Source organism: Convolutriloba macropyga, chromosome 5, assembly GCF_964194025.1.
Source record: "Convolutriloba macropyga chromosome 5, txConMacr16.3, whole genome shotgun sequence".
In the NCBI taxonomy this organism is placed as follows: Eukaryota; Metazoa; Xenacoelomorpha; order Acoela; family Convolutidae; genus Convolutriloba; species Convolutriloba macropyga.
In genome coordinates, this window is record NC_134472.1 from 71,817,593 (window position 1) to 71,834,090 (window position 16,498).

The 16,498-nt window shown below is 36.0% G+C and overlaps 2 protein-coding genes across 3 annotated transcripts in view; both read left to right on the plus strand.

Annotated features, from left to right (window-relative positions):
* Nucleotides 1-16,203, plus strand: part of LOC142339613 (RNA 3'-terminal phosphate cyclase-like protein) — a 241,550-nt gene extending 225,347 nt beyond the window's left edge. Inside the window, exons 1-8 of one of the 2 annotated variants that reach the window (XM_075389774.1) lie at nt 5,948-6,061; nt 9,368-9,532; nt 10,027-10,098; nt 10,478-10,555; nt 11,057-11,226; nt 11,806-11,930; nt 14,791-15,183; nt 15,852-16,203. In XM_075389774.1, the coding sequence (XP_075245889.1) occupies nt 9,376-9,532; nt 10,027-10,098; nt 10,478-10,555; nt 11,057-11,226; nt 11,806-11,930; nt 14,791-15,183; nt 15,852-16,005 (1,149 nt within the window). In that variant the 5' untranslated portion in view covers nt 5,948-6,061; nt 9,368-9,375 and the 3' untranslated portion in view covers nt 16,006-16,203. Of the gene's footprint in view, nt 1-5,947; nt 6,062-9,367; nt 9,533-10,026; nt 10,099-10,477; nt 10,556-11,056; nt 11,227-11,805; nt 11,931-14,790; nt 15,184-15,851 lie in introns of those variants that run through there. The other variant, XM_075389775.1, reaches the window with a different exon arrangement.
* On the plus strand, nt 3,768-6,183 carry LOC142339612 (WD repeat-containing protein 18-like). Its single transcript, XM_075389772.1, has 3 exons — nt 3,768-4,118; nt 4,766-4,946; nt 5,427-6,183. Exons 1-3 carry the CDS (start codon nt 3,810-3,812, stop codon nt 6,167-6,169), a joined length of 1,233 nt encoding a protein of 410 aa, XP_075245887.1. The 5' UTR covers nt 3,768-3,809; the 3' UTR covers nt 6,170-6,183.
* Nucleotides 16,204-16,498: the final 295 nt, after the last annotated feature.

Sequence of the window (16,498 nt, forward strand, 5' to 3'; positions counted from 1 at the left end):
TGGGTTATGTGGCCGTTTGAGCTCTGCTCTTTTTCAGTTCATGGTGGAATCAATTATGACAAATGGGGAATTTACGTTGAAGGATGGTGTTCGATTTAAATTTATATTGGAAACAAGGATGCTCGGTAATGTGCGTTCGCACATAAAGTTCCGACCCCGCTCATCTACATCTTTACTTAATTGTCTACCAAATGAGGAAGAGATAAAAAAAATTAACATATCAACATATCGTTCAACAATCTACTAAACGAATAAAACAATCTTTCTTGGAGGGCCTATGAGACCTGTGACTACCATAATATGACTACAAAAACACGGCGATAAAAATCAAATAATTACAAATATTAATTACGACCAAAACTCGTTGTCCCTTTATCAAAAACCATTATTAGCCATATCAAAATGGCATCAGATCAAACTTATACTAAAAAGAATAACCTGTACTTTATTAGAAAACAGTATGGGACTTTTCCTCAATGCAACTTGGTAACAAATCGACAAGAAATGAGCAAAAGGGCAAAGCTTAATAAGACCCCGCTTATAAACGTTATTGATTTTATTTGCTACCAAATGCAGAGAGGAAATTTCACATACTTTGAGTAAAAAAAATTCCAACAGAATTTACTAAATAAAATAAATAATGCCATGCCACATTAGAGGGCAAGAGACCTGCCAATAATAAGACTACCAAGCAAGACAATTATCAAAATAAACGAAAACAAAAAATATAAATTACGGCAAAAACTCAATTACTATTTTTGAAAAAATGAATATCAAAGTCAAAATTCCATGTGATGAAACAGAAACGACAACAACTCACTTGTGCTTCACTAGAAAACAGATAGGACATCCCCTTAATGGAAGAGGTAACCTGTCGACAGAATAGAGAAAAAAGAGCAAAGTTCCTAATTCTATTGAAATGTTTGAAGGCAAAGCAAGCATTAGCTTTCTACTTAAAAATATTAGATAGAATAAAGTATCCCTCCTTAGGCAATGCAAGGGGTTTACAAAAACAAATTATTGAAGCCTTTAAAATCAGTAGTTACAACAAAAAGAGCCACAGATATTGACCACTCACAAAATTTCTGATAAAACGTAGCGTTGAAGTCACAAAGCATCCTTTAAAAAAGCAAGAGGCGTTGAAGTTTGCTTACAAGAAAGTGATTGAAACCTGTAATTGATGAGCCTAAGTAACAAGATGACTAAAAGAAGAACAATGCGAAATTCATTATTACTCCTCATTTTTTGAAAACAAATAAAATCAATTATTCGGTGTCAGGTGACATTAAACGGCTTCATTTATACCACTACAGGAAGCCAATAAGACCTACCATTAATTGGAAAAGTGTTATGACCACAAATATATTAAATGCATGCAAAATCCAGAAATTCAAAAGTCAGAGCCAATGAAATCAGAAGCTATTCGCTAAAAACTTACACGTGATATTATATTTAATTGGTTATCGTTTGCACCTGTTGCAATAATTGGACAAGACTTCAAAAGCCCGACAATTATGAACAGTTATCCAAAAACTACAAACTTTGTGAATTACAACATTGTTTCGAGTAATACTACGTCAAGTATTACTAAAAAGTTGGCGTATTTAAGTTGGCGTAAGTTTAAAAGTTGTCGTATTTATAAAAAATGAGTCATTACAGCCATTAGGTATCAACTCAAAGCATAGGATGTGTTCACGTACTCCTGTTTAGAAAAACATATGAACTTTTTATAGATCAGATTACAAAAGTGCAAAAAATTTAAGAAGGCTTTGTGCCAAAGCCAAAAAAACCGTGAGCTGTTTCATGAAAAGATATATGTTCATTGGATCTTATTTGAACGTTAATGAGATGTCTTTAATTTAACCTTGATAAGAAAATTGACAAATTGAAAAAAGAAACAAAAAATGTAATCTGTTCTTCCAAAAAACGCGCTCCGATACAGTTCGAATCCTTTTGATTGCAAAAATCCTTGATGAGTCCAGAACTAGCCTTTCTATTGCTCCCCTTCGAGTGTGAATGCGTTGTTCTTCGAACTTAAATATAATTATTGTTCTTCCGTAAAATATAATTTAAAACATTTTGAAACAAAAAAATTGTAAATTGAACAAAAATTACTTCAAGGACAGAATCATGTCTGATATCAGAAGTTCACGAAAACTTTAAACCTCGATAACTCCCGATAAAATAAAATCCAAAACTCTTTTTAGTTCTGTATCTACACGTGGATTGCTTTCTAATGATACCACTCACAATTCTCTACAATGAATATATCGATCTGACAAAAAACCTGTTGAGCATATAGTTCCTACCCCCAGTAAGCTGGGTCGGAGCAAAAATTTATAACGATGTTTGTGTTGATCAAAGTTGAAATTTTTGCATAGTTTTTTTTCTGTTGTTGTAGGAGCATGTTGAATGTTTCAAAATTTTCCTCCGATATCTCAAATTGTACTTGGAATAATCAGGTTTCGAAATTTTGGGGAAGCTGGTATCAGCTTCGAGGCTGATTTCCAAAATTATATAAAATTGTTTTAGTATGATTGAATCTGAGTGATGTAGTTTTCTTTCTAACTTTGTGGCCTATTTATTTATTCTCTACTAATAAGCTTTTTAATTATAAAGAAACGCCTTAAATGTTGCTAACTATTTTTATGTTACTTTTTGTGCAGCGAAGCAAAATCATTCAAGCGTTTTTCGACTTTTTGAGTTCCTAAGTTCTTTGACTGTGATTGTTTCTGCTGATTATCCACATCAATCATTTCTAATTGTGTGTTGTAACTTTGTGTAAAGATTTTTCTATTAAAAATGATGTGATGATGTCGTATGGGCATCATAAATAAGACTTGAAGTTACTTTACTTTGGACAAAATTTATCCTTGGTTTTTGTTACAAGCAATTATATAGACAAATAAAGCATTGATTGATAAACCCAGAAGTTTTTGTTATCTTTTTATTGACACACGTTTGTCTATATTTCTATCTGACTATTATTTTATGGCTTCGCACTGTTCTAATTGATTGAAAGCTGTGTTTTTCCAAAAAACAATCGCATCAGAATTGAACCAATTCGAGAAAGTTCAGAATGTGTTATTCTCACTACTTGAACGACTGAACTATAGAATTTAATTTGAAGTAAAAGCACTTGGCTGATGTTCCCTAGGCATTCGTTTTGACTCACATGCCAAGAGTTTAATTTGGGATGATAGCGAATGAGTTTAAAGAAAAATGATACCCTAGTTCTAATCGCAAATTCGAAAATTGTACAATGGATCCCAGTTTACAATCTTCTGAAATTTTGGCTGTCGGTGGTCCAATTTTCAAAACTAATGTCAATTTTACAAAAATATGCAAATAAGTGCTGATTTCTTTTCTGTCGAGCTCTTCGAATTAGCGAGTTTCGTACTTTGATTAATGATAGTGACGATATTGGGTTTTTGACTCAAACTTATAGGTATATAAATCTGTTGATTTAGGTGAGCATGAGATCCGAAAAATCAATGCTGTCAGGTCAAAATTTGCTTATTTGCAAAATTTAAGCATTATTTTGCAAAATTAAATTGATTTATAAGTAGATGTATAAGCTGTTAGGCTTTTATACCAATTATTTATTTATTTGTCTCGAGCCGTTAGCATTTCTATTGGCAACGATGCTTGTTCGGTAGCATTTCTAAATAAAATTTTATCACTAATGGTAGAATTAGTGATGAAATTTTGTTTTTTGATGAAAGTCGCCTGATTTTCTGACCGTTTATTTTTGTAAGTTTAGAAGCGGCATCAAAACTAATATTGTTGAGTTTGCTTGTTTTCTTCAGATGGAATTGATAAAACATCAACTGATTGTCACAGCCAATCTGTCAAATGACGTCACTATGACGTCATATGACACTTCAACGTGGTCAGCTATCAATCAATGGAAGGGTTCGCTATTAGCAAAAGATACACTGACGCTTCTGTCAAAATGGCGATCAATAGTTGGTGCGAATGACAGTAAACCTTTTTTGCATGTATGGAGTACGGAGACGTCTGGGTCCAGACAACCGGAAAGCCGAATTGCGATGCCAGGCAGTGTCTGTTGTATGGCTGCAAGTCCGGATGAGAACTATTGTGCTGGTGCTATTAAGGTTAGAATGAACAATTTGTCCGTTTAGTGGTCCCTCGTTATTGATTAGTTTTTTCAAGTTTATTTTCTATTGAATTGGTGATTGCATTGTAGCATTTCATTGCTTGAAATTTTATGGATTCAGCGAATTTTAGTTGAGATAAGGCAATAGTTTGGCCTGGAAGTTTGAATGTGACAAAACAGCTTAACTTTGCTAAAACGAATTACGATTATTGTACAAAAATCAGAAATTTTTATTGAAGGCATTATTGATACTTACCTCAGCTTTTTTATATGCAATTTTGAGTTATTGCAATCTGCGTGGTCTCCATTATTAAATAATCTTGGTTTATCTTGATCTAAAATTTAAATGTTTGCTGATTATTTCTTGCCAATCTTAATGTTTTCTCCGATCTTTGAGGTTTCTTCCTCTCTCCATCAGCCTTTTAACTTCAGCCTTTTTTTTTAATTTCCTCGAGTTAATGAACTGAGCTCAAGTCCCCTCCTGTTGGATGGCATTGCTTAAGAAAAGACTCCCCTCTCATTGGGTGAGTTCAATAATAATTCGTGCGTGTTTCTAATTCATCATTCTCAGTTAATGCACATTGCACGCATGTTCTATATCGGCAGAATCCTTCATTTGACCTCAGTTACTTTCTTCGTTTTCAGACTTCCTTGTACTTATGGCTGATCTCGAGTGGTGACCTGGTCGCTCTGAGACACAATGTCCATTTCCAGCCAATCACGTCAATTCTCTTTTTGCCTGATAACGAGAGACTAGTCACTGCATCTCAAGACTCCAGAATCAAGATCTTCTCTATTTATCACATCCACGAGCAAACTATCAAAGGTAACCCAGAACTCTTATGGAAGTAACGCCTGTTTCAGGTATTTTTTTATTGGTGAGTTATAACCGTACCGAAGTATACCGCCTGTTACTGCTGCGAAAGCCAATTAATCAGACTTCTTCACTTTAGCGGTCGCCTTGTAGGCTTAATTTTTAACCCCTTAATGTACGTCCTTTTAATTACCTATATTGACCTGAAAGCAGTGATTTAGACTTAAATCGATTTGGACTTTGTCGCTATTTGTATTTTTTTGTCAAGTTAGAATAATCATTGCTTATATTTTGCAATTCTTTCTCCGTCATTTGATTATTATACTTGATTTATTGCATAGTTTCCAATCATGATTGAGATTTTAAAACATGTGGAATATTAGAACTACCGGTGAACTTCGTAATTTTGAAGATCAACACGTCGTCTCAACTAGAGTTTTCAACCGGTTCTCAGTTTGGTTTTTCAATACCTGTGCCAAAATGTGTGTTTAGGTGACTGTGAGCCATTGTTTACCCTCTCTGGGCATACGATGCCAGTTACTGGGTTGTCTTGTTCTGCCATTGACTCCTGCAAAAACTGGCTATTCTCGTGCTCTATGGACAAAACGGTGAAAGTCTGGGAAATCAACTTTGGTCAATTACTATCGACGTTTGTTTTGGAATCAATACCAACCTGTTTGTTGACAAACAATGTTCTGGACTCCATTTTTATAGGAGGCGTTGACGGTACTATACAATGTATTACGCTCAAACCGAAAGATACATACAAGCAAATCAATATGTTGACTGATGAGATTAACGAGAGAATGACAGGTCATCAATCTGAAATTACCTGTTTAGAAATGTCAATCGACAGTTCAGTGATCTTTTCTGCCAGTACCGACAAAACTGTTCGTGTTTGGTTGGTTAAAAATTTGCAATGCATGCGAACGTTGACGTTTGAAAGTTCAGTTACTAATTTGAAGGTTGCAATGTTTCATACTTGCGAAGAAATGTTGTATCCGCGAGAAAAGTTGCAGCAGTTTTCGCGAGTTCCTCTTGATGCAAGTCAATATAAAAACCTTCCAATTAGAAATGTGGTTTCGTTGAGAGAAGATACGCAAGATTTTGTACCATGTTCTGTTCGGGTTAGTGATTGCGGTAATATTGATCCTGAGTATAAAATTAAAATGCTCAAAGTTGAAACCGATGTGAAACTGAAAGAATTGTTTTCAAAAATTGCTGATAAAATTTGATTATTGAAAAACGCCGTTTTTCTTGGTTCTCTTGAAAATTTTTGAATACTTTACGTGTTTAATTTACAACCAGGTTCGAAAGTGAGCACTACTATTACCTCAATTTGTAGTTGCTTTACATGGATGTTTTTCTGGTTTCGGAGTCAATTTGAAGTTACGATTTTCACCTTGCCGAAACTCGTCAAAAGTTTTTAATTGTGTTTTTGTCTTCGAGCCAGACAGTGACCTAGTTATAAGTCTAGTTTTTGAGAACTTGACTATTGAGAACCAGCCTTGCTTATGATTTTGTGACCATTTGCCAAGGCTTTAAATTATCAAAGGAATTTTGAATGCCTTCTACCGCTCATCATTTGAGTTTGACTGCTTCACTTTATCTTTTGTCCTCTTTCGTTTCAGGTAATTGAAGCAAATGCTCTGTAGAAATTATGTATGACATCACGCATCAAAAACAATTCTGCTTTGATAATCTAACCAGAAGTCACTTGAGTGCACCAAAGCCATAATCATACGTTGGTTTTTTTCCGTTGAGGATCAAGTTTGAAGTTTGATTATAAAATCATGGCGTCTAGTGTTACGTGTCTTGCATTAAACTTATTCATTTTAAATTTATCAAACGAAGTTTGTAGTTAATTGCTCTCAAACGAAGTTTGTAGCAATTATATTAGTCCTGACGGTCTTTTTATGCGATTTCTGCTTGACTGATTTTTTGTCTGACCCATTTCGTCCTCAAAAACGGGATACACAGGTAGCGCCCAGCGTACATTAAGTGCTCTTATTTGAGCCTTTCAGCTCTGTTTCAGCTCAAACTGTTTTGGAGATCTATGCATATGGTGTGAAAGGCGGTTCTTAGAGGTTGAAGACCCCCCCAATGTTGCCCCACCCAACCCCCTATCTGTCGCCCGATGCACCCCCACCGTGGCTAGCTATTGACGAAGCCAACTGCTCGCGGGTCCTCTTCTATACACTTAATTGCTGCCATCCATCTGCATTGATATCAGATATGCTAATAAAATTGTAACGAAGCTTAACAGCTGAAGGTTTTCTAGTTGGTGCGAGGTGATTAGGCGTTTTTGTGGTTTAAGTTTGTGGCGAGATATTTTCTGCTTGATAGCCGCCGTCGTCCTCTCATTAGCTAGTTTTAGTCACTCCTTTTTTACACTCTAAATGATTTAGATTTTATTGGCGCGGTGTCTTTTTCTTAAGATCTGATCGCACCTTCTCCGACTTTTTGATGCCAATGAGAAGTCAATAAGAGTGGTGAAAAATTGAGTGGGTTTTAAGCGTTAATTTTTTTTTTCAAGTAAGTTTTCTGTCACTCCACCAAAGAGCAATTGATGGACTGACAATTGGTGTATGTCTTATTTTTGGCTTTTGACAGCTATTTTTCACGTGCGCAATTTGACTTCAATTTTCGCTGTTTTTATTTGCTCTCGAACGAAGTCTGAAGCAATTATTTTAAACGTTTTAATCTTTTTAGGCAAGATTTTTGCGTTACCGTTTTCTTTAAGATTATTGCTTCGATTTCAGACTTTGTGAAGCTTGACCTCTTAATTTATGCGTAGTGTAAATTGCTCTCATTCGTAGTCTGTTGTTAAAACAAAAACGATTGAAGGATATAGTATCAAGGGCCTAATAGCCGAGTAGTTATTGCTTCATTCCAGTACGCTGGTGGTCCGGGGTTTCGAATCCTTCCCTGCGGATTTTTTTCACATATAAAGAACGATTTATGTAGGCTGCAGCGCCCTCTGAGTTAAATATCGCGTTGTCGTTCGAGAGCAATTTGTCTGACGTTAGCCGGTTTTTGTTTTTCTGATATTCTTAACTATTTTTTCAAAGAGTCATGAGTTCTGGTAATGAATAGTTGTTTCTAAGTCTCGTTAATGATTATTTTTGGCGCTTTCTGTTGAGAGCTAATAGGAGCAATTTTATAGTTTCGTTTGATAACTAAAGGTGTTTACTACTTTGTCGCATCTTGTTTTCAAAAAATATCTGTGATTTTCTAAGTATTGACCGTTATGAAGTTTTTTTTGCTGTTTTTATCTCAGTCTCATTTGTTAGTTCGCATCGTTTGCTAATGAGGCTTGCATGGATTTAACTAGTGGTTTGAGTTCACTTTGAAGGTTTGTCATCACGCTGACATCCCTTACAAAAATTATTCGCGAATTTCTGCGTTTTTCTAATTTGTTTTGATTTTTGAAATCTTATCTTTCAATCTCAATAATGACCGGTCTTATCGTTTACTAATGAGACTCGAATTAATTGCTTCAGTTTGTAGTTAATTCTATTGTGTGACTTGTGCAAATGTTTTCATTTTTTGGCCGCTGTTCATTTAGTTGTCTAATAACAATCTCATTAATGACCGAGTTCATCGGAAACTAAGGCATAAATGAACCTAACTAATTACTTGAGTCAAAAGCAGTTGTTTTATAAGACTTTTGGACTATTTTTTTCTCTTAAAATTTGCGAGTCTTGGGGTCTTGCCGGTTTTTGTTGCTTTTCGTGTGGTCTTTTTGATTCTTCGCGAAAATAACAGTTCTCGTTGGCCTTCTAGTGTGGTATAGTTGTCGTGAATTTAGTGGCGTCATCGTTCGACGATCCCTGTAAGTGACTTGGATGCCATTTGCTTTTGAGGTTTTTTGTGAGTCTTTGAATCTTGCCTCCATTTGTTCTTTTTGTCCCTTTCTTTTTGTCCCAAGTTTCCAGAGAAAATTTATGCAGATAAAATTTAGCGGAGTTCAAACTTCGCGATGGTCTTAGGCTTGACATTACTTTTGCCATTCAATCTGCTTGGAGTCATTGAACCTCTATCATTTAACACCTATATCATTTCACCCCTCTATCATTTCATACCGGTAACTTATAATTAAGTATTTTTATAATTAAGTAGGTAACTTAATCCCATGTTCGGTTGTGATAGTTTCATTTCAAGTCCAACGGGCCGCTACGGCATGGCAATGGCCCGCGGGGCATGGCCAAATGACTATATTGATAATTAAATAGTCCTTATTTTACAAAAGATTAAAATCGGGTTGAAATGATAGATGGGTTAAATGATGGAGGGGTGAAAAAATCGAGGTAAAATGAAAGGGGTTTAAATAAATAGGGGTGAAAAAGCGGGACACCCTATAAAAGATATAGCCCACTCTTATCTAGAATAGTTCGCGTATCGTGAGATATGATCAAATTTATCTTTTTCAGTTTGCTAGATGCCTTCTCTAGATGTCAAACAGGCAGCTCTATCTCACGTTTTGGAGTTTGAGGGATCAAATTATTTTCGACAACGACTTATTCTGTCTCTGTTAAGTAGCAGACCAGTCAAAATTGTCAACATCAGATCTAAAGATCAAAATCCGGGTCTACAAGGCTAGTCTACACAATGAATTGTTTCCGCTTAACCTGTGTCATGGCTGTAAGGCGAACTAATGGTCCTGTCAATGAACATTTGGGTCTTTCCTATTATAGCCCCCATGAAATTATAGCCCCCCCCATTATGGTATATACCATGCTGGGGGGTATAGGTTATCTGATCACTAAGCTGGGGGGGGGGCTGTAATGGGAAAGACCCGAACATTTATTATAAGCCTATGATCAGATTGATAATACTAACCTTTAAACTGTTCACGATTTTGTCACATGAATCTGCTTATTTCCCTTTATAGCTGGTCTGTGGCTTATGGAAAATCTTTCTGCAGAAGCCACAAACCAGCTGCCTGGATTTAAAGCTTCGAAATCGTTTTTTTTTAGGCAGACAGTATTATAATTTAAGAACGAATCCATTATCAAAAAGGATTCACACTGTTTTTCATTCATTAAAATAGTCTCAGAGCTTGCTATTATTCCCAATTTCGTTGTTTCAGATTTCGAGGCGAATCTTTTGAGACTGATAGATGCGATCACCAATGGAACCAAAATTGAAGTCAACCAAACAGGTACTGAACATAATTCTTTGAATATGCAAAGTGTGCGCTCTGAATGTAAATTATAAAGATATAGAAAATTCAAGCTAAATTTTGTAACAGGAAACTGCAACTGTCAAGATATAGTTGAAAGTCGAAATATGAAAGCTTCACTGGCCCTAAAACTGCTCAAAAAAACCAAAAGTAATGAAAAAATGCAACGAATAAAGTTTATTGATTAAGCCTAGATTTCATGTTCAATATGAAACAGTAAGCTCAAATATTTTAATTGTTTTGGAGCCTGAGACATATTCCCTCATTCTTATTCGAATAATTCGTAAATTTGAGTTTCGGTCATCTAGCGTTGACTTAGCGTCTACATATGTAGAGATTGCATTGACTTCTGTTCCAGGTACTAGGTTTTCGATGGTTCCTGGAATGCTGAGAGGAGGACAAATATCACATGACTGCAATTTGGCCAGAGGCATAGGTACGAATTTTTCTACTTGATGCAATTGGGCTGCAAATATTTCACAAATTTCTGGAGAATTGTGATGAGCAGAATTGCGAAGAATTTTGATAATAGAAGTCTCTATATAATTAATTGCTCTCTAAGAAAAGGGTAGTTTTCATCGTGGTAACGTGAATGTATGAATGAGAGGGGTTACAGGACATTATACCGAATACAAAAATATCCAATGTGCCAAAATACCTAATACCCTTTGCTTTTCACCTTTATCTGCCCAATTTTTTTCACTTTAACTGGTTCAATTTGGTCGAATATCAGAGTTTCATACCAACCTACAAATAAACCTTAATTATTTAGCAATTGCTAACGTATCATGCGCAACAATACATGACTTCATTAGGAGTTAAATGTTCATTGCAGACTTTTCCTGATTGTAACTAAATTCAAGGATTGTTTTTGCAGATGAACAGTGCCAAGTTTCACTACATAACTCGTTACTGGTATTTTAACGTTCATTGATAGGTTACTATTTGGAGGTGTTACTGTTCATTGGACCATTTTGCAAACTGCCTTTGCAAGTGACTCTCAATGGGGTCACGAACAATCAGCTGGACCCTTCTCCTGATCAGATCAAGTACTCAATGCTACCACTCCTCAAAAGATACTACATCGATGAGGGACTGGAGATCAAGGTCTGTTCATCAATGTACTTCGTCCATATTTTAACAAAATGTTACGCAAAATGGGCATAGTTAAATGTGCGGCAATAATATCAATAATAAAACCAATCTGCATATAATATCAGAGTCAAGTAATAGTTAATGAGTGAGAGGTCGGAATTAACTTCAGTTCTTACAGCTGATATATATTATGTTTGAATTGTAGTGTAACTTTCAAATTTTGAGAGAATAATTGATCATTATGCCTGAATGAATTGCTGGATTTTATTTTGGAACACCCTTTTGGTGTGTTAACATTATTTTGGAACAGTCTACGATAGTAGAGCAGAGATTTCTGCCTGATCGTTTGGCTGTTATTGCAGGCTGGCTACTGCTAGCTAGCAAGATAACTATCTGATTTTAATGCGGCTCTTTGATGCTCTGGATTATCGCACTGTGCTTACGTAACGAACGTAATGGTTACAAGAGGTGTGATTTTCAAGTGGAAGCGACCGGATTACCTTTATATCACAGTTATGAAACACTATGCGAGTTTCTCATTCTTAAGCTGCCTTTTAAAAATCTTTACGTGAACTGTGTGATCTCTTGCAGATTAATAGGAGAGGCATGCATCCTGGTGGAGGTGGTCAGGTGTACTTCACGTGTCCGGTCAAAAGGAGTCTCAAGCCAATGCAGTTCACTGATCCAGGGCTAGTCAAACGAATCCGAGGAGTAGCGTAAGTTGTTATTAATATTAAGTTCTAAAAGCTACCAGTTCTTATAATTTGTAAACCTTTTCTCAGTAGTTTTTAATTAGTTGAATTCGTTAATCGAGACTTGCTGTGTACAACTTCATGAGTGAGTGAGCTATATGTTAGCCTGTTTTTTTTTGTTTAATGGCCGCACAGCGATAGCTGGGACTATTATTATCCTTCTCTTTGTTTTTTTTTTCATCGTCAAGATGTTTGTTACGACCATAAGACGTCGCAACCACTCCAAATCAGCTTTTTGTTCATTCGTTCATGCAATTTCAACTGAAGTGCGTGCGTGACGTTATTTCTCACTCTTAGTTGAGGGATTTTTGTTCATTCGCGTGATTAAGATTTTGGTCACACGTGACTTACCTCACTCAAAAATGACTTTCTCACTCCGAAATTGACTTTTTAAAATTTAATTCAAAGAGATAAGGTCAGATGAGTGTGTGTCACTCTAATTGAAGTTTATTTAACAGCAGCTAATAGAAGCAGCAATAAGTTATACAGATTCATAATCAGAATATAACGTCTCAGCATTTAATGATTTTTTTGTCTCTTACTGTTACTATCTTTTTGAGATTGCAGATCTATGAAGCTATTGCGGCAATTTTCTAGCAATATGGCTATGTTCTTTATTCTTTAACAACCAACCTACCCCCCTCTCCCCCCCCCCTCAATATTGATAGGAAAAAGAACTTAGTAGTATCGTTTGAATGACCTTGTAGCGTAGAATATTTCTTCGACAAGAGGGTTTTTCGATTTCGTTTTTGTTGAAGATATCAGGTTTTCAAAACAATCTAGGTTTTCCGTAAGAAGTCAGGGAAAAATTAAGAAAGTCAAATTGTTAAATTGTTAAATTTGTTCAAAAAATTTATAAAAATTCTCGGTTTTCAAAAGTAGAAGCTGTGAAATGATAAAGTGGTTCTCTCCTACTTTGCAGTAATTAGGTGTTTATTAGAGCTCTGTTTTATTTTAGGTTGTTTTTCTATACATTTTGACGAAAAATCCCTTTTTAAACCTGATGAATTTGCAAAACCCAACGAAACTGGGATGAGATGCAGGTCGATTTTGAGAAATGTGGCTTAAGCAGTGCCTATGGTGCAATTTTGTATATTAAAAATGAAACTACGTACAATTCGTTTTCAACTTTTTTTTGCCGCTTTCCAATTTTAATTGCCTTGAATTTTAATCCTATCTGACCAAAGGAAGGAGGCGATAATGCGAGTTTCCGATAACAAGCGCATCCAATGTTTGTGGCAATTTTGTTGGCCCTGTGGTCTTATTAATGAAATCGGTTGCTTGACTAATTTTTAGTCTCACGCTTGAAACTTTTTGCCTTCTAAAACAGGATAAACAGGTAAAGTCCGGTAGGCATTGAGTGCCTGAGCAGCTCCCTTAGAGCCTTGTTATTCTCTAATTATGTGTTTATCGGATCTGTTGGCGATAAAAAACCATGTGAAAGTTGGACTTAGAAGTTTGTTCCGCTTCCTCACTTAGCCCCCTCACCTCACTGACCCCCCCCCCCCCCCCCACTACCAGCACATCACCGCCACAGCTACCCCGTCCAAATGCCTTCATCTGGCGTCGCACGCCCCTCTCGTCCAGTCCACCGGCTGTCTCAGTTCATTGCTAACCCCACACGATCGACCCCCTGAGAATCCCGCGTCAGATGCTGGGTCATTTTCGCGTATTTAAAAAAGTGAAATCCTTTTTTTAAAAGGTAAAGGTATACCGCCAATTTTTGTTGAATTTTGATACGATTTAAATTAATTCCAGAAATAAAACGGTCTTCTAATAATGCATGGATTTACTTGTGCGCATCTCTTCCTTGGTTTGACTAAGACATCGCTTTTTTGTGTGAAAAGACAAAAATGTTTGACTTTTTGATGTTTACAGGCTATTTTTCGTTTTTTATACTGCCATTTCGTGGTCTTAGCAATTGGTTTCAAGTTTGGCGCATTCATTTCCTTGGCATTCTGATCGTTTTATCATGCAAATGTCAAGTATGATGCTATTAGCTTGCATATATTGTCGGTTCTACTTCAATGTCAATTCATGTTTTTTTGAACAGACTGTATGTTTTATCTATCTCATGAAGCGTCGTCAATTGATTGGCATTAAAGTTTTGCTGAACAGTTTTTGATTTCGCTCACTCTTAGAATGCCAATTTGCAGAAAAGGATTGTTTGATCCTTTTCCATTTTCTGGCCTTTCATACTATTGAAAAATGAGGTATCAATTTTAAAGCTTAGCTAATGACTGGAATGGTTGAGATAATGCTTATTTTTGTGTAGTTTTTCACTGATCTGTTTGTTCTGCTAATATTTATTAGTGGTTCATTTACTTTGTCAGATCGTGTTGGCAATAAAATTTTGTCTGTGTTAACTATAGCAACATTTTCAATACACAACTTTCAATTATAACAGGATGATTTTTGTTTTATTTCACTTTCAGAATATTTTTTTATTTGAAACACTGATGTCATTTCGGGACTAGAGAGGTCAACGCTGTAGAAGGAAAATTTTGGTGTGTGAAATTCGATTGTTGTTCTCAGCAAAAAATTAGCCGCTGTTTGAGCCAATTTCACATAGGGGAATGTTCTTTTATACAGATGAATTATGTTCTTTAGCTAAATGCAGTACAAGTTATGTGTCAATGGGCTGAATAAAATGAAGCTTTTAAAAATTAAAAATTTTCAAGAATATGGAATTTCCAAAAGCATCAAGAGTTTTTGATTAACAATTGGAGCTCATCAAAAGTAAAGTCTAGAGTTTAATGCAGGGTAACTTGTGAAGCAACTTTTGATGCATGTTTAATGGTCTCAGGTAGATTTATGATTTCAGTTATGGCTGTCGTGTGTCACCGGCTACGGCTACCCGGATCTTAGAAGCTGCTAAATCAGTTTTGACCAATTTTGTCCCTGATGTGTACATCTATTCGGATCACAGGAGAGGCGACCAAGCTGGTAACTCGCCAGGGTTTGGAATCACTCTAGTCGCAGAGACGACTAAAGAAATCTACTATACAGCTGAATTATGTTCCAATTCGAGTAAGGGAAAGAACGAGCCCTCAGTGCCGGAAAATTTGGGAGAAGAATGTGCTGAAAAATTGCTGGATCAAATTTTTAATGGTGGTTGTGTTGATGATTTGTGTCAGTCTTTGGCTTTTCAGTACATGGTTTTGTGTCCGAAAGATGTTTGCAAGATCCTTGTCGGAGAGAAACTCACACCATACAGGTGCTTAATTAATTAGATTAGTTGCTTTTAATTAAGCTGCATTGTAATACAACTACTTGATCAACGCAAGCCATTATTTTACGAGCAACACGTGGGTTCTAAGTAATGATTACGTCACTCTGCTTGAAGTCACTGAGAACTTCTGGCGTCTATCAGAACGACGAAGCGCTTGTAGATATTCAGTCAGAGTTTCGAAGTGACTTCTGCAGAGTCACTTAACCATGCTTAAACCACGAAACGCGCACGTTTCAAAATGACGAAAGTCAACGAAATTCAACTTCTGGCTAAGTAGCAACTTCTGGCATTTTGACTTCTGGCACTGCAGACTTTCGGCATTTTAAAATGAGCACGTGCGTGTTTTAATAAAATGGGTACTATGGCTGTGATGTTTCTATCTTGCGTCAAACGTGAATAAAGGCAAGTGAATAAGTATGAATGCGTTTAACTCTTTCGAATTAATACCATGGTGCTAAATTCATTGTGAACATGGTTTTTTCATTAAAGGGGGGGGGGTATTTCCTACTTGAATTAAACTGGGATTTTCCTGTTAGGGTTTGTTTCCTAGGCCCGTTTTTTGGTTGTATCAACTTTCGCTGTTTTTTTTTGTTTTTTTTTACTATGCTTTAGATATATCAGCCAGTGATAATATTTTTGTGTTGGTGTTTCAGCATTCAATATTTGAAACACATTCAACAATTCTTCGGAATCATGTTCAAAATTGATGAAATCAAATCTACAACGGAAGACAGTGGCTCTACAGTGAAACACATGATGACTTGTGTCGGAAGCGGATTCACAAATCTCAATAAAACTACCCTCTAGATCCAGTGTTCTGTGGCATTCAATGCAACACGAAAGTTGATGTGTTCAAAAATATCCGCCGTTCTGGTTCAGATTCTATGCCATGCGATAGATTTAATCACGAATATGTCGCGACATTTGTTGATTCAGTTGCTAATATTCAGGTGTTGTTTAGTTGAGAAACTGAGAACTTGGTGAATGAATTTTGTTTACTGTTGCGGTTTTTCTGATTAACAGACTGAAATGAAAGAAGAACTTGGCTATTTCATGAATTGTGATCAGGCAAATATTGGCTAAGAGTAATGCTGTTCGTTTCCCGTGAATTTGCGCGGAGTGCTAAGTTATTAATTGCTCTCAAATGAACTCCGGTGGCCTTTTTTTCATGAGATTTTTCGTCTGATCGAATTGATTTTTTTTGTCCTCAAAAAAATCCATTTTGTTTTTTGTCCTAAAAAAATCCATTTGATTTTTTATCCTCAAAAAAAATCATTTGATTTTTCGTCCTCGGAAGCTC